The sequence below is a fragment of the Gossypium hirsutum genome, chromosome D13 (assembly GCF_007990345.1).
Source record: "Gossypium hirsutum isolate 1008001.06 chromosome D13, Gossypium_hirsutum_v2.1, whole genome shotgun sequence".
Taxonomy (NCBI): Eukaryota; Viridiplantae; Streptophyta; class Magnoliopsida; order Malvales; family Malvaceae; genus Gossypium; species Gossypium hirsutum.
In genome coordinates, this window is record NC_053449.1 from 56,194,908 (window position 1) to 56,221,640 (window position 26,733).

Genomic DNA, 26,733 nt, shown 5'->3' on the forward strand with positions numbered 1-26,733 from the left:
AGGAAGGTTAAAGAGCTCAAATTAATGCTGGAAAAATATATGCAAGAACCAAGAAACAAAAAAACCCCATTTCTTGCACATAGCCGCAAGCACCACCACCCATGGTGGCCAAAATTGGGGATGAATATTAAAACGGTTTAAGATCTCATTAAATTCTAGAAAAATACCTTTGAAATCATTTAAAATCTCCCAAATTCCAGATCTGGAAATTTAGGTTTTTAATAGGCAAGATTAATTAAGAAATTCAAGAGAGAAGAGACCTTCCTAAGCTAGTCGAGAGAAACGACAATGGTACTTTCTTAACAATGCTCAGGATCGATCTTGGAGTTCAAGATTTTAGATTTGGGGCTAATTTTAATGAGGAAAAATGACAGCAATATGGTGAAAAATATGTTAACAAATCTTGTGGAAAAAAGAAAAAGAAAAAAAAGAAAGAGATTATAAAACTAGGTGTAGGCGACGACAACAATGGAGGAAAGGGAAAAAATAAAATGAAAGAGAAGGAGAGGAACGACTAGGGAAACAAGGAGGAGGATTAAAGGTTGATTATTAGCGAAAAATTAGTATTTATACCTAGGTTAACTAGGCTTGGATGGCCCACACATTAAAACAAGGGGTTTTTGTCAAAAAATTAAATTATTTGTCAAAAAATTAAAATCTAGAATTACAAAATCAACCGAGATGATAAAGTTACGCACTTTAACCAACATATCTTCAAGTAATCCCTTAGGTTGTACTAAAGACCTGTTGGCTAATTGTAATGTGATATGCATATTTTTAAGTTCCCTAACCTGAGTTTCTTGTATAGAGATAAGGGCATCAAATTTATACTTGACCCTAGATCACATAAGGTCTTACTGAAGTGAATATCCCTTATCTCTACAAGAATTGTAAAACTCCTTGGGTCTTTCAATTTTGGGGGCATTTGTTTAGAAATTATCGCATTGTAAGATGCGTGATTTCTTTTAAATATTTAGTGCATTTAAGAAGTTTTTCAATTAATTCAATTAAGAGTAAGTTAACATTAAATGATTTGAATAAGCTTAGAAAACTTACAAATTCTGCTTCATCCAGTTTCCATTTATCCTCTAACCGTGAGGGGAATGGTACCGTGGTTGGTGTGGGTTCTCTGTTCGGCTCATTTATTGGCTCAGTTGCTGGGTAGATTACCTTCTCTGGTTCAGGTTCAGCATCATTATTTCGAAGGACTTCTTTTTGAAGATCACTGGCGTCCTCTTCATCCTCCTCTTGAGTTGGGTACTCTGAACTATTTAGTACTTTACCCGAGTAGATCACGATTGCCTTCACATGTTCCTTCCATTCTCTCCGAGAATTATTCTTGGTATTAGTTGGGATCCCAGTGCCAATTTGATTTCTAACATCTCCCATCATGTTCATCAATTGGCTCATTCAGTCTTTAAGTTTAATCAACGTCTTAGTGTTTGGGTGAACTCAAACTGTTCCTGTTTTACTTTGATCCTCATTGACTGTATCTCTCCTTCGATTCGATCCATTCGTTGACCACATATAGTATGGTCGTTTGGGTTGGTCTTTTCTAGATGTTTCTGTAAATATAGAGTTTGGTAAGTAGTATTTTTAATAGGGTTAGAACTATTACCTCCTCCCTGATTTTCGCCCCATCTCAAGTTTGGGTGATCTCTCTAGTCGAGATTAAATGTATTTGAATAGAGATTTCCATCCCTATTCCCTATGTAATTCACATTCTTAGTTGGGTTATTAAAATATTAGAGAAAAGGTTTATAACTGCCAAATATTGAAGATGCGCTAGATGTGGACTCTATTCGGTTAAGTCTGTCCAGAATATGTTGATACTTGTCATACTCCTAGATAGATTTTACTATAGATTGAATTTGTTCATAAGAAAACCTTTCGTTCGACCACTAGCAGTAATTCATCGCCATGTTCTCTATAAGATTATACACAACCTCGTATGTTTGGTTCATTGAGGCTCCTCTTACGGCTCCATCTAGTCTTGATCGCGCGTGTGCATCGAACCCATTATAAAACATCTATGAACATTTTTGTATTAACATCTTAAATCACTTCCAGGCTTCCTAAAAGCTTTCTCCTTCTAGTTGTTTAAATGTGGCAATCTTTCTCTTGAGTTGGACCATTTTGCTAATAGGAAAGAACTTGTGTAGAAACTTCTTCGCAAGTTCGTTCCATGTTGTGATAGATCCTGGTGCTTGTAATTCTAACCAAGAAAAAACGTTATTGATTAAGGAGAAGGGGAACAACAGAAGACGAATTAACATCATTAGTGACCCCGTTAGATTTAAATTTATTACAAAGTTGGAAAAATCGTTTTAAGTGTTGGTTTGGGTCATCCGTCATGGTTCCTCCAAACTGCAAATTGTTCTGGATCATTTGGATTATGGCCAGCTTGATCTCAAAATTATTTGTTGTAATAGCTGGCCTTGTAATGCTACCTTGTACCAAATCCAGATTTGGTAGCGCATATTCTTTTAAAGTTCATTCTTCTCCCCCATCAGTTTAACGATAGTTGTGGTGGTGGTGGTAGATCTTGCATGTTAGCTTTGTCAAGGTCATCGAACAATGAGTTTTCTCATGGTGGGTTGCCCGCAGCAAGTGGGTTATTTTGCACCTGTTGCTGTTGTTGCCGTCGATGATTTTTATGAGTTATTGTTTCTGGATCAATGGGCGGCTTTATAGATGTGCCCCTACTTCAAGTCATACACTGAAACCACAAAGAAAAATAATGATGTTAGTTAATAAAAGAAAATAAAAATCGTATCTATATTTTAAAATGTTCCTAATTATTCTATTACATGCAAAAATTAAAATTAATTCAATAGCATTGCCTCCTCGACAACGTCACCAACAACTTGACCGCCTCCCGACATACTAACGTCAATAGTATGAATATTGCTACAAAATATATGGAATTGAGGCGATGTTCGCAAATATACGGGTCAGGTTGGAATATAGTTTTTACAATGAAATATGTGAGTAATTCGGGGATCGTACCTAAGGAAGGCGAGTACTAAATTAATAATAACCTAAATGTTAATAGATCTAATTAGTAATTTAAATAAGTTATAGTACGATAAAACATAAAAGGAAAAGAATTGGATTTTATAAGAAAATAAATAAAATCACATAAAAGAATAAAATTCGAGAACTAATATGTTCACTCAATCAAATCTAAGCATGGGAGAGTAACTCGCTTCGGTGGTTATAACTAATTCCTATTTCGGGTTCTATTCAACCAACTAGTCACTAACCTAGCAGGATCTATTGATCTTCCACTAAACTAACTAGACCTCACAGTCCAGACCAGATTGGAGTTAATCTGCTACAACAAATTGCAGTTGATCAGTTGTCAAGCCTATACCATAAATAGGGTCCTTGTCCAAATGATTCATTTGGAACTTTGAAATAGGTACCAAATGATTCATTTTTACCATAAACAGGGTCATTGTCCTGAAAAGCATCTTTTCTCGTCGCAACGTCGACTGACAGTAAGTGCTGCCGCGATGTCGAGTGGCCTGACGCCATGATGTGACATACTATTTTGGCGATGTCATGACTTGGAGGAGATGACATCACGACATCAACCCTGAACTTTAAAACTTTGCAATTTGGTCCTATTTCAAGTTTGGGTTGACAAAGGAGCTTTCGTAAGCTCGATTAAGACACGGAATTGATTGTGTAACATGTTTTAGATGTGATTGACACTTAGTTTGCTTATGTAAATGATTATTTATTGCGTATTTGACTGTAGTTGCTTCGAAAACAAATGTGACATCTTGTAGCTCAAACCTGATGATTGGGTCAGGCGAGGGGTGTTACATAGAGTATCTATGCATATTTGACACATAATTTAATAAATGAAGCTCAATAAGTCTTAAGCATACTATATCCCTTTCAGTTTGGGCTAACCTTTTATGATAGAAAATAATAAAAAGTTTCTTATTATATATATATGTGATGTCGATATTATCCAACAATCTCCCACTTGGACCACATGTAAATAAACTATTTACCTTATAATCACATATCACCATATAACTTTATCAGCTCAAAATTTTACTATTATATCCGAAAGGTATTCCGAATAACATAATCTATTAATTTTGCAATGGCTTTCTTCAAGGTCATCATACACATGCGATTTGATCTCCCGCACATTTTCATCTCCTTCTTTTGATTAGAGGTACTCTTCTCTGTAAGTGCTGGAGGAGAATCAACCCTTAATGCAATGTTGAGATCTACGAGTATGAGAACTATCATAAGATTCTCTTGCCTTGACTTGAAGTTTGTGCCATTTAACATATAAAATATAATCAATCCATGTAATGATGTTGTTAGATATAAAAGTAGTTGAATCAAACAAAACAACCTCACATAAGACTTCAAATATAAACCAAAATTATAAATTCAAATAAAGGTAAATCTCATTTCAAGATACTAGACACTCCATTAACATTTCATTTTTGGAAAAAATATTAACTTGTAAGTAATATCTTGTTGTAGTAATTAAACACTGACAATAAAAACACGTCGAACAATAATTCTTCCTTTAGGTTGATTTATTACTCACATGTAAAATCGAATAATCATGACATGTTTATTATCATAGTTGTACATATAATTTTGTTAAATATTAACCTTCTTTTGGACCGATCAATATTAACATGACTTAAGTTACATGTACACAATTCTTAATATTTTAAACAAAATAATTTTAACAATAGAGGTCATCTTGGCAACTTATTATTTCAACTAAGTTATTTTAAAGAGTTAGTATTTGATACATTGATGATTAGAGATGATCATGGGCCGGGCCGGGTTCGGGCCGAGCTCGGACAAAATTTTAGGCCCATTTTCTAAGCCTGGGCCTGACTTGGCCCGAAATATGGGCCTAAAAATTTGTACAAGCCCGGCCCGAACCCGGCCCGACCCATATTAAATTTTTTTAGCTTATTTCATTAAATAAAAAATTTTAAAACAAATATTAAAACAAAAAACAAATAAAAATTTAGACTAAAACAATTCTTAAAACAATACACAAATTGAAAATATAATAAAAAGTGGTTATATTAAAATTGAAAAAAATTAGAACTAAAATAATAACCAAATTTATAATAAAACAAAAGTATATTTGATTAAAAATAAAAAATATATATTTAATATATAATTCAGGTCGGGCTGGGCTGAGCCCGGGCTAAAAAAGTTTTACCTGAGGCCCGACCCATTTTCTAAACGGGCCTTTTTTTGCCAAACCCATATTTTGGGCCTATATTTTTACCCCAACCCTCCCATTTTTCGGGTGGACCGTCGGGCCGGGCTGCCATGATCACCTCTACTGGTGGTGTACTATACCTTTATAGGATAATTATCAACCCTTAAACTTACTTGTAAAGTCTAAAAACTCCATCAATAATGTATTAATTATTATTCTTATTTAAAAAAAAGTATATACAAACACACCAATATTCGAATTTAATATTTTCATAATAGCCAAAGATGAAAATTAAAAATTTTGATTGTACTATAATTTACAAAATAACTCAAAAAATAAATTCTGCAACCTAATTTCGATTAGTGAAAGGACAGACTAATTTCGACCGGCAAAACACTTATTCCTAAAACAAACTTGCTTCAATAAAAAAAGAAAAACTTCAAAACTTTGACAGATTTTGGTCAACATTGGGAGATGAATTGGGATTCTTTTTTAATCACAAAAAGAAAACCATACTTAGGGCAAATTACTAATAAAAGCCCCTTTATTTTTAAAATTACCGAAATGAACCAGGTTCTAAATTAATTACCGGAATGGACTAATTTCCCCCAAAACGCTCCATGTCAGCGTGATGTCAGGGGATAAAGCAGGAAAACGCTTCCTCAAGGAAGCGCTTTGTCCACATGGACAGAAAACGCGTCCTTGAGGGCGCGCTTTGTGTCCACGTGGACAAAGCGCTTCCTTGAGGAAGTATTTTTCCCATTTTTTATGGTTAGGGTTTTCTACAATTAAGGTTACGGTTTTGGGGTTTTGAGGTTTTTAAATTTTAAGGTTTTAAGGAAAAAATTAAATAAATAAGGGTTTAGGGTTTAGGTTAATTATAAATTTTAAAAAATTAGATTGGGGTTTAGTGTTTATGGTTTTTAAGGAAAAAATCAAATAAATTAGGGTTTGGGGTTACTTGAGTAAATTAATTATAAATTTTTAAAAAAATTAGATTAGGATTTAGTGTTTTGGGTTTTTAAAGAAAAATCAAATAAATTAGGGTTTGGGGTTTAGGGTTACTTAATTAAATTATTTGTTAATTTAAAAAATCTCCCATGTGGACGCTCTTTTGCTACAGTAGTTTTTGAAAAAATAATTTTGAGAAGACGTTTCTGAGCAAATAGTGTCAAAAACGCTTTAACTAGGATGCAGTGTTAGCAAAAGTACTAAAAGAAGCTCTCACGTAAACGCTCTTTTGCTACAGTAGTTTCTGAAAAAATAATTTTGAGAATATGTTTCTGAGCAAATAGTGTCAAAAACGCTTCAAGCAGGATGCAATGTCAGCAAAAGTACTGAAAGAAGCTCTTTTACTACAGTAGTTTCTATTTGGCCTAAGGCTATAAATGAGCCAATTTTTTTCTCAGGTTGCATAAATTACAGCAAAAAAAATTAGAGAGGCTAAGAAGGATAGAAATTGAAGATGAGTGAATGTATTAGTGTTGTTATTTACTATGATGGTGAGGTTCGTCACACCGAGAACGGTGTTATTTTTTTATCAGAGAATACAGTGCGACTGGTGTTTAACCAAAATATACATTTGACAGAACTTCGTAAAAGAATTAGGCATAAAATATTCAGAACGATGCCAATGAAAGTTTTGTCTATTAGGTATCGATTTTGTACTTCTATTGATCTGGTGACATATGACTCGTTTGACATCAAAGGTGGTTGTAGCTTAAAGGCAATGGTGCGGACTCATCTCGCTAGTGGAGCACCATATATTGAGTTATATGTACAATTTGCATCGCCAAATGATGCATTTGCGACTGTTGTTCGAGAGGATTACACGATCCCTTCCCAACACTCCATTAGTGGGTTACAAAACACGGAACCACCCGTGTTTGGTAGCGGTATAGAATACACAACCCTTGCACGACACTCCGCCAGTGGATGGGACATGAACCTCGGTGGGTCGATGTTTGATGCTGGAAATATGTACTACGGAACGACATCAACTTCTTGTGGTTGGCAATCTACATCCAATTAGGGATGTTATGAAATGCCAAGAAGAAGGGATGATGTATTTCCTACGTCGTCCACCAGTGAGGGGACTTCGTACGTTGCAAATGATGGTGGGTTAGAAGATGAGTCCGATGTGGATCCACCTAGACAGCCCGGCCCAGATGGTGCAGAAGTTACATTATTTTCTAAACTATAGCCTATTCCAACCGAACCTGAAGATGTTGAGATGAAGAAGAAGATCCATGATTCAGGGCATACTCGCATCTAGCCCACATGCATAATGTCAATCTATCTGCAGATGATGCGTTGGAGTTTCCAGATCTACCACACAGAATGCGTGATCGTACAAGTTCATTATTAGATTTGGGTGAATTTGAAGTTGGTAAGGAGTATTCCAATAAGGATAGTTTTCTTGGTGTATTGAAATAACATAGCATCAATAACGGTGTTAACTACCATGTGGTTAAATCCAAATCTGATAAGTTTGAGGCGAAGTGTGCAGTGCAAGATGGTATATGTTCATGGAAAATCTATGCCTCATTGAGGAAAAGGACAGGGTTGTGGGAGATAAAAAAAGTATAAAGGTCCACATAAATGTACTACAGGTACAATATTTAGGGTTTTTGAATAATACTGTTATTATGTAATGTTGCATTATTTAACGTACTTCGTTGACAGGTATTTTACAAGATCATTCCAAGATGGATTCTGCTATGTTAGCTAGCTTAATACTGCCCACGGTGAAGGCAGATCCTAGGGTTTCAGTGCCGGCCTTAATTGCCAATATTCGTAGCCAAATGGAGTACACGTCCTCTTACCGCAAGGTTTGGATAGCTAAGCAGAAGGCATTGAAGAAGATGCATAGTGGGTGGGACGCTTCATATAATGAAATATGGCAGTTGTGTCAAGTTCTAGAGAGATATGTCCCAAGTTGCATAACAGCCCTTGAAACGAAACATGCGTACTAGAACAACCGATTGCTATGTGGATGCCAAGTGTTCAAATGTCTGTTCTGGACTTTTAAGCAATACCGAGACACATTTCTATACTGCAAGCCATTGGTACAAATTAACGGTACCTTTATGTTTGGTAGATATACCCATCGGCTATTGCTTGCAGTGACACAATATGGCAGTGGGAGAATTCTTCCAATGCAATAACACCTGGGGAGTCAGCTGATGATTGAGATTTTTTTCTATCTAGGTTAAGGAGGCATGTGTGCCCCCAACTTGATATCTGCGTTATTTCGGATCGGGGCACCGAAATACTAGCTGCAATTGAGTGACAGAGAAGCCTATGTCAGCACACACACCATCGGTATTGCCTAAGGCACGTTGCTTCCAACGACTACAGGCAATATCCATCTAAAAGTGAATGACGACAAGTGACCAATATGGGTATTTAGTCTCTATTAATATAATTTCGTTTTTCATTTTGAATTTATTATAAATGAAAGAGTGGTATGTAATATTTGCTATGAACTTATATTGGCAGGGTATGAAATAAGTAAGGACCATTTTCATGAGATGTTGGCAGTTTTGCATTCAGTTAACGACGAAGGCGCGGACTACCTCTGTAACATACCTTTCGAACAAGCGCACACAAGCATACGCACTATTTACCGATAACACCGGTTGTGCGAGAAACATATTTTCGTTTAGCGGTGCTATTTCCAAAGCTAGCAGCGAGTTATGCAGGCCAAATGCAGGGAGGCTATGTATGGTGTAGGAAGGTATTGCAAGAAATTAATAAGGCGAAGGCGCGGGCGAACACCATGCATACAGTGTGTCACGATTGAGACAACCTATGGTTTCGTTTGACGGAGTTTGACAGACCGCACCAAGGTATTACTGGCGGGTAATATCGTGTACACGTGAGAAATAGGACTTGCAACTGTGGGATGTTTGATGCACTTCGTTATCCATGCACTCATATAATTGCAGCTTGTCAGAATCTCCGTCTGGATCCCATGAGCTATGTCGACGAAGTGTACAAATTAGAATACATGTAGAACATCTGAAGACACGTATTCGCACTGGTCTCAGATGAACGTAAGTGGCCATCTGTATCGCTTGCTCCCTTTAAGCTGTTACCAGATAGAAAATTGAGTCGCAAACCAAATGGTCGACCTTGCTCGACTAGAATACATAACAATATGGATATCCAAGAAACAGCCAATCAACAGAAGTTGTGCGGATGGTGTAGGAACCTAGGCCATACAAGTAGATCATGTCCAAATCGCAATAGTTGATAGTTGTTGTAAAAAAACTATGTTGTATTATTTATATTTTATTAAATGAAATAATATAAAAATATTTAAAATATTTCCTTTTATTTTATTACATGAAATAATATAAAAATATTCAAAATGTTTGTACAAATATATTAAAATAAATATTAATGTTCGTGGCCGCCGGATTCAGTGTCACATGGAGGTCGTCGACTGTTACGCGCTGGATTCCTCCTTTGTCCAGCTTTCGGCGGGGGTTGTGGTTGCTCCAGTAGGGATTCTGATTCTTCCGGTAGGGGATCTGGTTGTCGGTGTTAGGAGGATAAAGGTGATGGGGATTGGTAAAAATAAGAGCTCCCCGATGGCCCCTCGTGCGATCCCTCGTGCGACGACGGCATATAGATCGATGGTCCACTTGGAGTAATCAAAAATGCAGATGAACCGGGCCATGCATTCTAACCTGCCATAGGACTAGAAAAAGGAAACATATAAGGGTTAGGATACATAAAAGGACTAGGATACACACCTGACATCATTTGAAAAAGGCTGTGCTGTGGGTGTCGTCGGTTAAAGTGTTGGGCCCAATGACTGTGTAGGTGTTGTTGCTGGGCCGAGTGATTGTGATGGGCCTGCGTCGTCGTCCCTTCTTCTTGGATTGAAAGGGCCACGTCGTTCCTTTTGGACACGCAATTACCGTCGCCTCTCCTTTTCCGACAATAAATATGGCTTGCCATGGATCCTAAACCATGGCATGTATTCCGGCACGCACGCTAACTCTAGAACAATGATCAGTTCCCGAGTAGGTATATAATTATACTGATATTCTCACATTTAGATATAGTGTGACCAGAATCTCGGCCAATCCGTATGCAATTGTTGTAAGTCGATTCTGTGATGATCATCCAACACCTTAGGTGCCACAGGAATCGGTTGTCGGAATCTAAATTACCATAATACTCTGTCTGACTGGTGCATCTCCACGATAGCATAGTTGACCAATGGGACCTTCACATGCCAAATGTTCGGATTTTGAAAGAATTCATCTTGAATTACTGCCCGAATTGCCAGATCCTCGTATGGTGTCCATTGAAACTATATGAACATGATGGAAATATTAGTTATATACATAATACTAAATACTAAATACTAAATACTAAATACTAAATACGAATCGATTATCTCATTATGTATATCTATTTTATTTAATACTTACTTGTGCTTCCGACCGTTGGTCTAATAGAAGCCGTATATCTTCAAGAGAGGTAGGCAATCCAACATAACTTGCTGAATAGTTCCACCTAATTAAATAAATTTTTAGCATACGATTATATTTTAAATTTACGTAATAATTGTAAAATCTAATATAAAATTTACCTCATTATGAGTGGGAATGTATATGGGTGGTCCACTCGAGGACGTAAAAATGAAAAGCGAAACCGTGCCCGTGATTGCAGTAATGATAGGCAACCTCCGACATGTTGCCAACACGGCAGACCCCACTAATTCACCAGTTGCTCTAAATCAACGAGTTTCAGCAGCCATCTCAGATGTACAAGGTTTCGTGGCAACTCCGGCATCAGATAACCTCTAATTATCTCAAGAATGTATGCCCGAGCATATCGTATTCTTTCTAGTTCGGTAGAATCATCATCTGGCTCTTGGAATGTGTCTCGTAACCAGCCCATCTCAATTTGACCTCCGTTAATATTATCCGGAATAGCACCCAAAAGCTCGTAGCATACCGCTCCCCAATCACCAGATTGAACGGACCCAATGACTGCGTACCCGTCCACCGGCAATCCAAATTGCAAATTCATTTCTTCCAAAGTGATAGTACACTCTCGACATGGAAGATGGAACATGTGTGTCTCGGGTCTCCACTTCTTCATCAACGGACTAACGAGTTTCGGGTCCAACTTGCACCCCCGGCCTATCGTCGCCACATGCCAAAAACCCGCTTCCCGCAGGTAATTCTCTATCAACGGTGATAGAGGACCAGGCATATTATGGATATAGCATTGCAATATCCGATCTACAGACTTTTATAAGAAATAATAAAATAAAAATCATTTAAAATTGCATAAATAAAAAAAATCTTAAAAAATATTTAAAAATTAAATTTAACACTTACCATTTTCATTTGTTCGACAGATATGTGTTTATCATCGAGACGAATTAATTCTTCGGCCATTGCTAACACGATCAAATTTTTTTGATTTAAAAAAATAAATTCAAAAAAATAAAATTAGAACTTTTTTGAAAAAAAATAAAGAGAGCTTTGGGAGAAATTTGAGAGAATATTGAAAGATTGAAGATGGAAATGATTTAAGTGTGAAAAAATCAAAGGGGGAGGTTTTATAGTTTTTTTTTTTACCGTTGGGGGGTTACCAACAGTCAAAAAAATAGCCGTTGGTACTGTTCATACACGGGGAAAATGCTTCCACAAGGAAGCGCTTTTTCCACGTGGACACAAAGCGCGCCCTCAAGGACGCGTTTTCTGTCCATGTGGATAAAGCGCTTCCTTGAGGAAGCGTTTTCCTGCTTTATCCCCTGATATCGCGCTGACGTGAACGCGTTTTGGGAAACCGGTAATTAATTTAGGACCTGGCCCATTTCGGTAATTTTAAAAATAAATAAGCTTTTATTGGTAATTTGCCCCATACTTAACCAAAAAATTTTCTTTTCCGTCACACTCTTGCCAAAATCACCATAACTTTTTTTTCCTCTTAAAATCGTTATACTGATTTCTTCAACAGAATTTTATTCTTAAAAAACATTATTAATACATAAAAAATTCTAAAAACTGAATTCATTAATAATCAAAACCTAAAACTTAACATATATTAATTGAAACACCATATCGAAATCTTAAACTTAAGATCGAATAATTTCAAAAAGTAAATAATTAAAAAATTAATTTAGTTCTAATGAATCGACATGACTTTTATACCCTTGTTGAAACGGTAAAAAATTAATATAAATTTTAATAAATTAGAATATGTCATGTCAAATTATTAATAACAAAACTAGACGTGGAAGCATACTTGAATTTATTGATATCTTGAAATCTTGTGTCTTTGACTGTCTCTATTCTGAATATAAAATGTAAAAAAAGTTACGTATGTGTAATTTGAGATCATAACCCTACTATATATTTTTTGTATATTATTCTGAATTTTTAATGAGTCAATTATTAAATAGAAATTAGTTACTAGAGCATCTACGTATAATTAACCTATAATTTATTTAATAATTGAAATCAAATAAACTTTAATCATATTAGATAACTTTTAATTTGGATTAACATCATAAATAATAATATGTATTTATATATATATATATGTGAGGTTGATGTTATTCAACATTTTGAGGTCAATGCATGCTGTAGCCCTGCATATTAAATAAGAATTGATCAAGGAAAAACAAGTTGTTCCACAAGAAAATATGAATAAAAATTGGATCCGTGAATTAAGAAGATGAAAGATAAGATTTTCTTCTTTCGTTTTAATAAATTATTCCAAATCCCAATCTTGGACTTTTATGATATGGGCTCCATATAAGTCAGAAAAAAATAAACGTTTGCCACTGTTATAAATGTCGTTTTAGAACTGCCTATTCATAAATTTCTGTGCATTTGATTAAACTTTCTGCAAATTCTTACCCAAACCCAGAATTACGGGAAACTAAAAGTCAGGATGATGAGTTCACAACAAAGTACAACAAAGGAAGAGGAAGATTGCTTACGGGCAATTCAATACGCTACTTCAACAGTGCTTCCTTTTGCTTTGAAAGCCGCCGTTGATCTTGATTTATTCGAGATTATAGCGAAATCGGGTCCAGGTTCCATGGTTTCTGCTGCTGAGATTGTCTCCAAACTTCCAGCTAAGAACCCTAAGGCTCCCGAAATCATCGATCGTATACTTCGATTTCTGACGGCCCATTCGGTCTTGGATTGCAAGCTTGTTACTGATGAAGACGGAAACACGACGAGAGTATATGGTATTGCTTCTATCGGCAGATACTTTGCTCAAAATGAAGATGGAATTTCCTTAGTTCCAATGCTGCATTTGACTATGGATAGACATATGATGGAGTGTTGGTTAGCCTTCTTTTCCTGTGACTCTTTATATCATATTTCTGGTCACCTCTTTCGTCCCTTTCAAAAATATTAAACTAACATAATCCTAGTCCATTTCAAAAAAATAACTAAAGATAATTAATCATTATAATTAATATTTTTCATTAATTATAAATAAATAATGATATAATAATAAATTTGTAAATATTGAAAGGTTAATTTGTTAATACTATACATATAAACATTGCTTGACCAAAACAAAGACATGTAAATGTAAATATTGAAGGCTAATAAATATTGCTATAGTAATACTGATTTCTTAATATTAGTAATGTAGATATTGCTGGACTAAAAAAAATCATGTAAGTATTGAGATTTGATTTGTTATTGTATTAATTAAAATTATATACGATTGATGAAAAATAATAATAATGGTGACTAATTATCTTTAAGTACTCACTTTAAAAAATTACAAGGATTAAATTACTCTGGATTTTTTAAAGTGCCTAATTTTTTCAAAACCAAAATTTAGAGGGGCTAGGAATATATTTTTACCAATAATTTTCTGCCATTAAATATATATATTAATAAGAATATTATCTTTATTTAATATGATAAAAATATTGGTCAATTCAATATTACGATTATAGTGATGTATTCAATTGTTAGATTGTTAGGACATTAATCATACAAAAAGTTTTAAAAGTGTATAATAATTATTTAGTTTTACACAGCTGATTCATTCAATTGTTATATTTTTATATTATTTGTCCTATTTTAAAATGTGATAATGAATATCAATACTATTTTAAAATCTCTGATTAAGTTGATGTCACGAGCTAACCAAGTACTTAGTTGATTAGGAAATAATTAGTATACCTTTTTATTAAATGACTACTACAAATTTTTTATGGATTTTTTTTTATTTTTTCATACTTTTATATAGTTTTTAAATAAAATAATTGTTACCACATAAAGTCGTTAATTGCTTGAACTATCATAGTTGAATGAAAGTGCTTGATGATAGTGACTACTACGGCTTGGGACTACGAAATTTGTGTAAAAAAAAACAAATAACACAAATGTTTGTTTAGGCAGTTCGGTTTCCCTATGTCTGCGAAGCCTAACTTAGTTAGTCACACTTTATCACTCCCAAGTATAGATATCTCACCTTTGTACCTAAAGTCTAGAACACTTACCTCTAAATTCTCCCATTGAGAATTTAGATTGTAAACTCTAATGGTTTTGCAATTCAATTGCACTCTCTCAAAATATCTCCACAATGAACAAAACAAAATGCTCTCAATAAAGCTCCCTACTAAACTTAGACAAGCCTCAAAAACATATAGGATTCAACTTACTAACATTGAAATTAAATTAATAAAAAGCAAACCCTTAAAAATAGCAATTACATAAGATACTAATAAAAGCATAATCTAATAAAGATGTGGTCTTTTAAAATCAGTAGCAAGATCTCAATCAATTCTCAACATAACACGGGTTGAATTGATTCACTCGAATCTAATCCAATCTTCAATAGCCACATATTGCTTTCCATAGATGGACCATAACATCTTCAACATATCAGCACATTCACTAATCTAAAGATTTTGCTTCATTAAATTGGCAACTCAATTATGGAAAGTAACTTCATTGCCTTAGTGGAAGTTTGCACTAGGCACTACCATGTGCTAGTCAGCTTATTTAGCACAACTTGTCACATCCATCTTCACAAGGTAAGCTTCAATCCATCTTGATCTTCCTTAATATAAGCATAAAAAAGATCATAAAGTCAACCTATATCTTCTTAGATAGCATATCTCAACATAAAAGGTAAGTAGATTACATAAGAATCCTTGAAAAGTAATATTGCTTGATTCAATCTCTTCTCTAGTAATAAACACAAGATTGGCTGCACAAAATCCTCAAAAAGAGATGAGCAAATCATTAAGATATTTTGGTCAAACATGCCAACAAATAAGGCAAGTTTCATGTCTAGTGTAGTGATTCATCAAAGTGGAAACTTCAATCAGCCACTTCAAAAACTTGCCTCAACAAGAACTAAAATTAACATGTCTAGAGATTGAACTCATGTTTAACAAATTTATGAATTCATTACCACTACACCAATAATAATTCTTGAGTAAACTTTAAAAATATTAAATTTTAACATAAAATGTTTTCGCTCACCAAATTTTTGTATATAGATAATGTCACCAATTGATTTTTTGTCACAAGCCAACTCGACACTAATTCGATTGATACAACATCATGATTATCAATTGTAGTGCATTTAAATTTGTAAATATGATGTATTTATGTATTTAAATTTTTTTTTGCTCACAATTTAATCTAATCTTTTTTATTTTAATATGGTACATATTGTACCATCCCAAGCCTGACTCGATCGTCGAATACGAACCATAGGATACCACATTCGTTACCGAAGCAACTGTAATCACAAACATTCATATGAAAACATATTATGAATAAAAATTAGGCAAAAAACAAATTAAACATGACATTTGATAGTTACTGAGTCTCAAACGAGTTTATAGAATCTCGAAAACCAATTCGAGAACAAATAATGATCATACAAAAAAGGTTTTCAAAATTTGAAGATAAGCATCAATACCCACATTAGGTACCAATACCGTTTTGGCATTCTGTTCATTTTACAAAATTTATCTAGAGTTTTCTAGTATCTATACTTAGAATTTGGTATCGATACTTTAATACAAATACTGATACTTATTATGGCATCAATACTAATTTAGCAATCTATGTAACACCCCTAATCCGTATCCGTTGCCGGAACAGGGTTATAGAGTATTACAAGAATAAACTGATTAAATACAGACATTTCATATTATTATTTAACATTCATGACAGATATTATTCATAAAGTCCCTTATGAGAGCCCTTGAGGCGCAAAACATACATTAGAAACAAATCGGGACTAAATCGGAAACTCAGAGAATTTTTCGTGAAATTTCAAATTTCAAAGTAACTAAATCGTAAGTCCGTATAACGAAAAATTTACTTACCATTGATTTACATTTATAATACACATACAAGAATACATCCAAAGTAATTTGGCCATTAGCCTAACACACATAACCTCAACAAACATGTTAGTCATGTATTTCATGTAAATATCAATAACAAGGATGAGTTCATCAAATATCGAGTTTCCAAGTATTTCATGTATATACATATAATGATTTCATTTTGATTTCATATGTACTTATGTTAGAATTTCACTCGTTGCATCATTTGAAATCTCGATAGATACTTAGGTAGTACACACGAAGTGTACAATACTATAAATTCATCAATTCATATTCGGGACTTTTACAAGTACATAAACAGAAAGCTCTCTCTCAAACCTATATAACGGGATGCTCATGTGAGCATGTAATGGGAAGCTTATCCGAGCTTAATAACAGGAAGCTTATAAGAGCCATATTCAGAATGCTCATGCGAGCATATAACGGGTAGCTCCGAAGAGCACTTAATCAAGAAGCACCGGATAACCATATAACAGGAAGCTCAAGTGAGCAATAATGAGAAGCTCACAAAGAGCCTATAATCAGGAATCTCACAAAGAGTTATATACGAGACGCTCATAAGAGCTGTAGTGTGCCCACAACACATGTAGAGCCATGATCGATCGAGATGCTCTGAAGAGCATTTAACGGGAAGCTCACAAGAACTATTTAACGGGAAGCTTGATATGGCTTGTAACGAAACGAGACGCTCTTTCAAGCTACAATATGTCTGCAATATATGGAGGACCACTACAATTTCAAGAAACAGAACCCTATAGTCAATCGAATTTCATTCATTCAAACGAGATTTAACATTTATCGGGTATTTTCCAAATATGTGATCAAATTTTATATACATGGCCAATACACAATTCACATACAAGTCATTCAAATTAATTCAAACATATAATTACACAATTAAGTTACACGAACTTACCTTGACAAATGTTCGTGAATCGTAATATACTAATTCGATACTTTTTCCTTTCCTCAATCCAATTTCGTATTTTATCTTTCCAGATCTATACGAGTAAATTTAACTTAATTTAATACAATTCATAATCAATTCAGTTCATTTCACATTTTAAGCAAAATTACCATTTTGCCTTTATACTTTTAATTAATGATGATTTTGTCCCTAAGCTCGGAAAAATAAAATTCATTCAATTTAGTCTTTATTCCTAGCCTAGTCAATTTTTACTTACAACAATAACAGTCCATGAATTTCTCAAAAATAAAAAAAATTTCATGAATTTTACAACTTATCAATTCAGTCCCTAAATCATGTTTTCATCAAAATTTCCTTAACAAAAGATGTTTATCTATCAACAACCTTTCATTTTATACCATAAAACTTCATAATTCAACTATATTCATCCATAAAATAATCCTAGAACTTTGATAATTTTGCAAAACTAGCTTACAAAACTATTAGCATAGTTTCACCATTAATCTAATTAAATCATCAAACAAACATTATCCTCATAAAATCATGCCAAACCAATCCACTTATTATAACACATACATAGTTCTCACACAATCACATACAATTTCATTCAAAACTTTGCTAACCATTAATTTAGTTAATCATATCATCACTTATATAACTTATCATCAAGCACTTCCAATTATATATATATATATTCATATATACATATTCACAAGAACTTAATCAAGTTCAACTAACATGTAAAATACCTATATACATTAATAGAGCATACACAAACTATTTAACTTCTATATTCGAGTATTCAAACATAACAAAACTCAAGTAACATTCTTAAGTACATGCCAAATTTAATTAACCACAAGGAGTTCACCGACATGTTGAGTCCGAGATATTTACTAGATGCAAAAGATGATAAACAAAATAAAAAACTTAGTCTAACTTGCAAACGAGAAACAACCAATTATTAAGTAATTAACTTAACAACATATTTATAATCATATTGTTGTGAATAAGTTATGAATTATACCAATACATAACATTATATTAAATGTATCTGTTATACTATTTTAATATACTAAATCTTTCAAACTTCGTACCCGTCTACCAAAATAATGTTTGCTTAGTGCTCGTCACCATGTATTTGGCACCCAGTGCCTCATCGGACTAGTCGAAGTATTTGCGCTCATCACTCATTTATGTATTTGGCACCCAGTGCCTCATCGGACTAGCTAAAGTATTTTTCTGCACATTTTTTAGTAACAATTTCCATTGAATTTTAATTCAATTCACATCACATCAACCACCATTCTAAACTCAATTCATCCATTTATCTTAACTCAATCAAAAATCAATTTCATACTTTCATGAAAAAAATACTACTTTCTATTGTATTCAGTTTAGTCCATCTCGAAAATCAACATTTTATACCAATTTAATTAAGTTAATCAATCTCACTTTTTTAATATTTAATAATACTAAATAATGAAGATATCTAGTAATTTAGATGTGTTATAGTGTGGGATTACAAATCATAAACTCTAAAATATTCGTATCCTAATCGTTTACTAAATTCTCATGGGCCAATTATCGAATTCGTATCAATTCAACCTTTGTAGCTGTATACACGCTTTCATATTTCAAATAGCAATTCATATACATTTTAACCATGTAATATCAACATATACATATCAATTTCATAATCAATCATAACATCCACTAATTTCCATTCAACTACACTAATGTACCTCAAAATGGTACCTAAATCATACCAATTCAATTTATACAAATCTAACCCATATCATATAACATGCAACCATTTATAATCCATTCAATTTCAACCTTTGTAGCTGTATACACTTTTTCATATTTCAAATAGCAATTCATATACATTTTAACCATGTAATATCAATATATACATATCAATTTCATAATCAATCATAACATCCACTAATTTCCATTCAACTAAACTAATGTACTTCAAAATGGTACCTAAATCATACCAGTTCAATTTATACAAATCTAACCTATATCATATAACATTCAACCATTTATAATCCATTCAATTCCATAGTATTTACTTCATACCATTAGTCAATTGCTACTTAGACTATCTATTTCACATATATATATTTCACAACATCAAACATTACCGCATTAAAGGCTACAAGTATAACTTATACTGATACTATCTCACAACATAACCATTTGATACCACATATATGTTCATATCTATTATATATTTCATATTTTTCGATTTAATCCTTTTGATGCCAAAAACATTATATAATAATTCAACTATAAAGTAAAACAATATAATACAATTATATCATTAATTAATAAAGTAAGTCCCGTATGAATTTACTTGACAAAAATAATAACAAGCAAGACGTCGAGGACTAATCCATAATTTGTCTTTTTCTCAATTATTCTTTAATTAATTCAATTCTCAATCTATAATAATTCATTTTAATTTATCAATTCTAAACATCTTATAACAGCATATTATAACCATGTATCAATTCAATTTCATTTTTCAGATATCTCTTAAATTTTTTTTATTTTATTCAATTTAGTCCCTAAAACTAATTGCTATAACTTTCAAATTTGAGCTTCAATTCTGAAACCGATCTATATTACATCCTTCTACAACCTTCTATTATAAAAAATTCAAAAACATAATATCAATTTCAAAATTCATACACCTTAGTCCCTATGTTAAAAAATTAGCAATTAAATTTTATAAACTAATCATTTTTCACTTATAAGCTTAAAATCTACCAATTTAATACCAAACACTTCAAATATTCATCAATGACAATTTTTAAAAACTTTAAATGTTTTAAAAAAATAATGCTCAAATTAACTAAATCAAGCTTCTACGATCTTAAAAAAAAATTGACTTAAAATAACTTACCAATCAAACTAACAAAGTTGAAAAAGCTTGAAATCCCTGTTTCTTTCTTTGTTTCGTGAAGAAGAAAAGATGAACATAGTGGTCTTATTTTATTTTCTTTTAGTTTAATATATATACCGTTATTAATATTAATTAATTTAATATAATTAAAACAAATCATGTTTCAATATACTAATATAATAAATTTATAATAAAAATAAAAATTAGTGGAGTACAACTTACCTCCACCACCGTTTGGCCACATAAAATGAGTAAAATCACTCCTTTGGTCCCTTGATTATTTAAAAATCTATAGTGGTAAATTTTTGTGATTTTTATAATTTAGTCATTGTTCCTTAATTAACTATCTAAATGACAAAATTAATGGACCAAACTTTAAATAATCTTTATACTAATCTTGTAAATATTATTATTTAATATTAATAGGCTTAAAAGTAAAAAATGGAGTCTCAGAACCACCATTTCTGACAACATTGAAAAACGAACTGTTAAACATATTCCATGTGTTATTATGGTCAATTAGTTTTAAACCATGCGTTTTACTATTTATTGTAAGTTATTCTTAAACACACATTTATATATATTTTTTGGTAGATAAGGAAGCTAAATACATATAACCATAACAAGAATTATACCTGACACCAATACTGTCTTGTAGAATCTCTATCTCGATCATCTTGGGGGGAACATCATAAATTCTCAAACCAAGAGGAACATTTCTTCCTAATGCTGCCATAGAATCTCCAACCATATTCGTTGTGCGTGGAGTAAACATTACCTTCAGATGTCAATCCCTTGCTAACAGCTCTCTGACGATTCATGCTAGACTCCCTTTGTCTCCTCTGTCTGACCATTAAGCATATTGATCGCAATCAAACAATCACTTTCCACCAATAATTGTTTTACGCCTCTTTTCCAAGCTATATCCAATCTGTCCATGATTGTCCATAATTCTGCATCAAGTACAGAACAAACGCCTATATTCCGACTATAACCAGTAACCCATCTACCTTGAGGATCCCAAAACAAACCCTCAGTTGAGGCTCGACCAGTAGTCAAGTGTCTTGAGCCATCTGTATTCAACTTGCACCAGTCTCTAGGTGGTGGTGGCTAACTAGTAAAAGACATTGTTGGATCATTCTGTTGATTTCTCCTACTGTCCGCCAACGTGATTGATTTCGCAAAGGCCATACTTCCAGCAACCTTAATTGAAGCCTCACCAAATTCTCCATTGAAGAGCGAGTTGTTTTGTTGTTTCCATATTTTCCAAGTTATAATCCCAAATAAAATATTCCAACAGACACCTTGGACAATAGCCTCATTAAAATCTAAAAGATTTTTTATCAACCATTCTTCCAAATTTAATGAAAGGAAAATATCCAACTTGTCTGATGGTACAAATTTTACCCAGACATTTCAAGCTACCAAGCAATCTCTCTCCGCATGCAAAGGTGTTTCAACCCCACTCCCACATAAATCGTAAAAATGGCTATCAACCATTCCCCTCCTACACCGTTCTGAATTGGATAGGAGTCGATTGTGTAATAGAAGCCAAAGGAACTGTCAAACCCTCCGAGAAACATGTAATTTCCATATTAACTTCCATTTTCGATCTCGTAAGGACCAATCACCATGTGCGAATTTACTGTATCCACTAGCTACTGTGCATGTCATTATTCGTTAACCTCCATGCTGTTTGGTCTTCCCCTGTATCGTCTTTTGGGGGATGAATACCTACAATATACAAGAGAACTTCCCTTAGGAGATCCCTTTCAAAATACTCCTAATTCCATTCTCCTTCTAATATTACCATTGCATATACTGTGGCATCCTGAAAAATAGGTCTTGCATTAGTGCAATACTTAGATAAAGGTCCCAACTCTTTAATCCAGTGATCAGTCCAAAACCTTACTCTCTTACCGTTTCCTATATGCCAAAAGAGGCTACTTCAAAGTTTAGCCCAAACACTCGAAATAGATTTCCAAGTAAAACTGCAACATCATCTTTCAATGTTTTGTGGACAATCCTCATCAATTTTATATTTTGACTTGAGTATCCTGACCCACAAGGCATCTTTCTATAATAGGAAATTGAAACCAAGTTTAAGAAGGAATGCCTTATTTTGATATTGAGTATCCCCCTCGGTCTAGTGGTAATATTTTTCCCGACCAACCAGTGCTATTTTCTGAGAAATATTATTCGATCCCCAAATAAATTGACGAATAAACTTTTCAACCTCCTGGCAAACACCCAATGGGATAAGAACCGACTGCATAAAATAATTGGGAATTGATTGCAATACTGATTTTGCTAAGGTAACCCTACCTGCTAATGACAGAAGTTTCCATTCCTATCTAGAAAGCCGCTTCTTCAATTTCTCAATGAAAAATGCATAAGTGCCTTTCGTAACTCATGAGTGTAGTAAAGGAACAGCCAAATACTTACTGAGATCATCCGTTCTTGTCACTCCTAAGTATTCGCTTATCTCATTTGTTACTGAATTATCCACCATGGCTGAGAAATAAATTTGAGACTTCTGATTATTGACTTTATGCCCTGAGAAATAACTAAATTGCATTAGCATTTCCTTGACAATTCTAGCCTGTTCAAGCTCTGCTTTACAAAAGAGCACAAGATCATCCGACAAAAATAGATAAGATAACCTAGGTCCATCTACAGAAAACTGCATAGATTTTCATAACCCTTCTTCAATTGCTTGTTGAATATAGTGACCCAGTCTCTCCATGCACGAAACAAACAAGTACGAAGATATTGGATCACCTTGCTGCACCCCTCGAGTTGGTATGAATTCAAGATTAACCTCTCCATTCCACAATACTTGCATTGAAGATGTTACACAATTCGTAACTAAATTACAAATTGTTGATGGTAACCCAGCAGTCTTAAGAGTATCCTTCAAGAAATCTGATCAGATTCGGTCATAGGCTTTCTTTAAGTCTATTTTGATCACCATCCAACCAATCCTATCTTTTGAAGTGCACATCGTATGTATAGCCTCCTGAGCAATTATAATGTTGTCCATAATTGAGCGACCCGACACAAAACTAACTTGTTTTGGAGACGTAAGCTTCATCATGATTATTTTTAGCTAGTTGACTAAAGTCTAGGTAATGATCTTATATAACACTGAACAGAGGCTGATTGGTCTGAATTGAGAAAAAGCCTCAGGGTTATTCACCTTTGGAAGTAACACTAGCAGGGTAGTATTCAGACTTGGATTCAAAGGTCGACCCGCAAACACATCTTTTACTACACGACATACCATCCAAAGTTGCCTTTACTTCCAAATCTGTCACCTCCATACAAAGGTTATGTATTTCACCATCATTTAGTTGGGGAAAGTAATTCGCACGCATCAATCTCCCGCTAATTGTTCCTTCTATAGTATAGAGATTTTTGAAAAAATTAATAGCTTCTTCTTTCAAAACATCATTGTCAAAACTCCACGACCCATTGCTTAATTTTAGAGCCTAAATCCTATTATTTCTCCTCTTATTCAGCGTCTGTCTATGGAAATATTTAGTATTCCTATCCCCACTAATTAGCCAATCACAACGTGACTTCGGCTTCCATAACAGTTCCTCCAAATCTAGAATCAATTCCATATCCTGCCTTAGACAAAAATCCAACTTCCTCAAATTCCTCATTAGTTTATCTTCTAATATACGTTCCACCCCTTTAGTCCTAGCCATTACTTCTTTCTTTTGAAAAGACTACCAAAAGTGTTAAGATTCCATTCCTTTGCTACACCTACAAAATTATTGACAGTCTCCATAATATCCCCATTAAAATTCCAGTTTCCTTTAACCAATTCAAGAAATATTTTATGAGATAACCAACTATAAAAAAATGAAATGGACGCAAACCTTTTTTCTTCTCTTTCCCATCAAACGTAATAAGTAAAAGTCGATGGTCTGATTTTAATCCATGGAGATGTCGAATTGCATAATTTGGAAATTCATTAACCTATTCCATATTTCCAATTCCACGATCTAGCCTTTCAAAAGTTGTACCCCTGTTCCAAGTGAATTTGGGGCCAGAGAAACCTAAATCAATCAAATTGTGATCAGACAAAAAAGCTTTGAATCTCCTGCACCCATCTCCTCATCAAATTTGGACATTGATAATCAACTGTGTCCAAAATAGCATCCAAGGTTCCCTTGTAACCCCCACTATCTTACTTAGAGCATTCCATAAAATTTCACGTTTCCTCACATCTGGACTCCCATATACAACTATCCAATGAAATGCTTTGGCCTTTTGAACCATAAAGAGTGACATATGAATGAATTGGAAATGGCTTACCTGGATATCTATCGAAACGGATTCATTCCATAGCACCCAAATACCACCAGCAAAACCTCGCGCCTCCACTCTATGAGAGAATTTAAAACTCGAATTCAAGATAATTGAATCTGCTCGAACCCCACTTATCCTGGTTTCTAACAATACAACCACATCCACAGCAAAGTCACAAATATATTCTTTCAGAATATGATTAAATCGAGGGTGTGCGCATCCTTGACAATTTCAACTAAGAAATTCGGAAGCATAAACATATAAATTAGAAAGAAAAGAAAATCCAACCTCGAATTTAACATTTAGCCTGGAAGTTCCGCTCATCGCCTTCCGCTTCTAATAGCTCTATCCCATCTTCTCTTAGCACTTCAATATTCCTTATTGCAGAATCAATCTGCTCAGAGATGTTCTCCACTAGATCCACCACCGGCATCATAGCATCAACCTTCTTCTTGTTTCGCAACCCATGATGGTTTTGGTTTCTGAACTTACCCCATTTCACAGTATAAGGTTATGGTGGGACGAAGGAAGATGGCCCACCTTCCAAAAACTTCAACCCCAACGTATTCGACATGTTCTTACCCTTAACCAACATAATATTCGGGTCCCAATTCTCCTCCACCACAACCACCTTGTGATTCCCCTTTTCTTCTATAATTTTTTTTTGTTTTCGCCTAACGTATGAAAAGCCACCATCGTCCCAATTTTGTGAAGACTAGTTTCCTCATGTGGCTCTTTAACTTGACCACTTTTTTGTTGTGGCCCACTAGATCTAAACTTAACCCCATTCAATCCTTTCTTCCTAAGCCGAGATCCTTGCAATGCTTTTCCTTTGTTTTTGGACCCACTCAAAGATGACCCACTAGCTTCACCCAAGGAAAAGCCTAACCTGGGCATAATAACATTTATTGTACTCGATGAATTCCCATCCATATTTCCAGTTGTACCATCCCCTAATTCCTCATTCAAATCAATAATCAAGGAAAATCTTCATCCATTATTCATTTTTTGTTGATTAGTCTACATTTTAGCATTCCTCCTTAACGCGAAACAACCATCCAAGACCCAAATTCCTCTGTTTCCTCCCTACGATTTGGTTCCGTCATCGTTGACGATTTGACAACAGTAGCTACTCCTGATCCATCGGTGGGTTTTCCTTCTGTAGTTTAGGACACACCTCCTTCTGGTGGTCGTAGTAGCCACAACCAAAACAATCATTTGGTAAGCCTTCGTACTCTATCCTTTGTAATCTCCCTTCCACTCAGATTTTAGAAATTAACGGTCTCTTTAGATTAACACTCACCGCCACTCTAGCAAATTGGCATCGCATTCTATTTTTAGTTTGATTCTCCACCTTGATCACTTGACCTATCGAGCTTTCCACCGCCCCCAAGAGACATTTTCTGTAATAAGAACCCGAGAAAACCAAGAGCCGAATCCAAACCATTAAGTGTTTTGGATAACTCACAGAAGTATTGAAGGACGATGACCATGGTTGTATTGTTAAATACTGCCCATAGATCGTCCAAGGACCATCAATCAACGCTTTGTCATAATCCTCCATTGCTTGAAATTTAACGAAGTAGTAATCGTTCTCTAAGTCCATCAGTTGAAATGAGTGATTTGGCTTCCACATACTATTAAGCTTGGAAACCAAATTGTTGAATCCAATTTTCTGCCCAAGAAGTTTTATAATCACAGTTTTGGCCATACTCCTCTGAATCCACGTGTGCACTCTCTCAGAGAATTTGATATATGGAATTCCATTAGCAAGCCCAGTTGTCACATCCCCTTCTATCAGTTCAAACTTGTCCTCATCAAAGTCCTCCTCCTGATTATCATTCGATACCCAACCAAGTAATTTATCTTTAAAAGAAACGACTTTTGCTCTCCCTTCATCTACCTCCATATCACCCACGTTCGGAGGATCATCCTCCCGCCGGCATTCTTTCTTTGTA

At 34.2% G+C, this 26,733-nt stretch overlaps 1 protein-coding gene, 1 long non-coding RNA gene and 1 other non-coding gene across 4 annotated transcripts in view; 2 read left to right on the plus strand and 1 right to left on the minus strand.

Moving 5' to 3' along the window:
• Positions 1-26,733, plus strand: part of LOC107937285 (caffeic acid 3-O-methyltransferase) — a 44,989-nt gene that overhangs the window by 14,899 nt on the left and 3,357 nt on the right. The window contains exon 5 of the mRNA XM_016870152.2: positions 13,136-13,563. Coding sequence (XP_016725641.2) covers positions 13,136-13,563 — 428 coding nt within the window. The remainder of the gene's footprint in view (positions 1-13,135; positions 13,564-26,733) is intronic.
• On the plus strand, positions 2,028-2,129 carry LOC121226005 (small nucleolar RNA R71). The gene has a single exon (XR_005923905.1). It is a non-coding gene; the product is annotated as a small nucleolar RNA R71 (small nucleolar RNA).
• On the minus strand, positions 16,665-25,521 carry LOC107937295 (uncharacterized). 2 transcript variants are annotated; one of them, XR_005923066.1, is made up of 3 exons: positions 25,064-25,521; positions 22,781-24,918; positions 16,665-22,694 (listed from the first exon to the last, which is right to left on the minus strand). It is a non-coding gene; the product is annotated as an uncharacterized lncRNA (long non-coding RNA). The 2 variants fall into 2 exon arrangements; XR_001694640.2 differs by having other exon boundaries at positions 16,665-24,918.